Here is an 870-nt window from a genome sequence, read left to right on the forward strand (position 1 = left end):
GCGTGAGTGCGTGTATGTGTATCTATGCATGCTTGATCTAGGTTCGGCAGGCAGACACGTACAGTTCCTGAGGGAGGTTCGTGCGTGCGTGCGTGCGTGCGTGTATGTGTATGTATGCATGCTTGCTGTACATAGGTTCGGCAGGCAGACACGTACAGTTCCTGAGGGAGGTTCAAGTCGCTCAGCTGCAGGAGGAGATACGACATCCACACGGGGTCAAGCTCAAGGTCAGGCGCTCCGACGCCAAGCACAACATCGCGTTCGTCGAACTGCTAGGCGCGATCTGGTGAGTAAATGTTGCGACGCATGATTTGCTCGGACTCACTACTATATGTATATATGTCCATGATGTATGTTCATAAATTAGAAGTAAAAACACGTGGATATAAAAATAGAACGAGTTAAATGTCAAATTTTAATTTAAACGAAATTTGCATGTCAAATGCTTTCATAATGCAGGGAGTCCCAGTGTCAACTAAGTGGGATTCGTTGAGAAGGGCATTGCTTCATTTAGATTTGCGATTAGCGTTTTTGCTCTTATTTTCCTGATGTTGACCTCTGGTTCCTCTCACTCTGCGGTATTGACTGTCTCCGTGTGCGCAGGATTGCTGGCTGGAGGCAGAGGCAGTGCCCGCAGCTGCACAATGCGTTTCACATCGGCGACAGACTAGTGCTGATCAACCGCATGCGCGTGGCAAGCCTTCAGGATGTACAGCGCGCGTTGAAACGAATACCTGACGATGCGGTGAGTGCTATAGACCTGTGCTTTACCTGTGAGTGTTACCATCCTCTCTGTCTGGCTCTCTCTGGCTCTCTCTCTCTCTCTGGCTCTCTTCTCTGGCTCTCTCTGGCTCTCTCTGTCTCGCTCTC

At 49.7% G+C, this 870-nt stretch overlaps 1 protein-coding gene across 1 annotated transcript; it reads left to right on the top strand.

Moving 5' to 3' along the window:
* Nucleotides 1-110: 110 nt before the first annotated feature.
* Nucleotides 111-745, top strand: LOC106820144 (the record flags this gene model as incomplete). The annotated part of the gene is made up of 2 exons (XM_014824691.1): nucleotides 111-286; nucleotides 604-745. Coding segments are annotated over exons 1-2 (318 nt in total), but the record flags the coding sequence as incomplete, so codon positions are not given.
* Nucleotides 746-870: the final 125 nt, after the last annotated feature.

The sequence above is a fragment of the Priapulus caudatus genome, unplaced genomic scaffold, assembly GCF_000485595.1.
Source record: "Priapulus caudatus unplaced genomic scaffold, Priapulus_caudatus-5.0.1 Scaffold7595, whole genome shotgun sequence".
Lineage (NCBI taxonomy): Eukaryota > Metazoa > Priapulida > Priapulimorpha > Priapulimorphida > Priapulidae > Priapulus > Priapulus caudatus.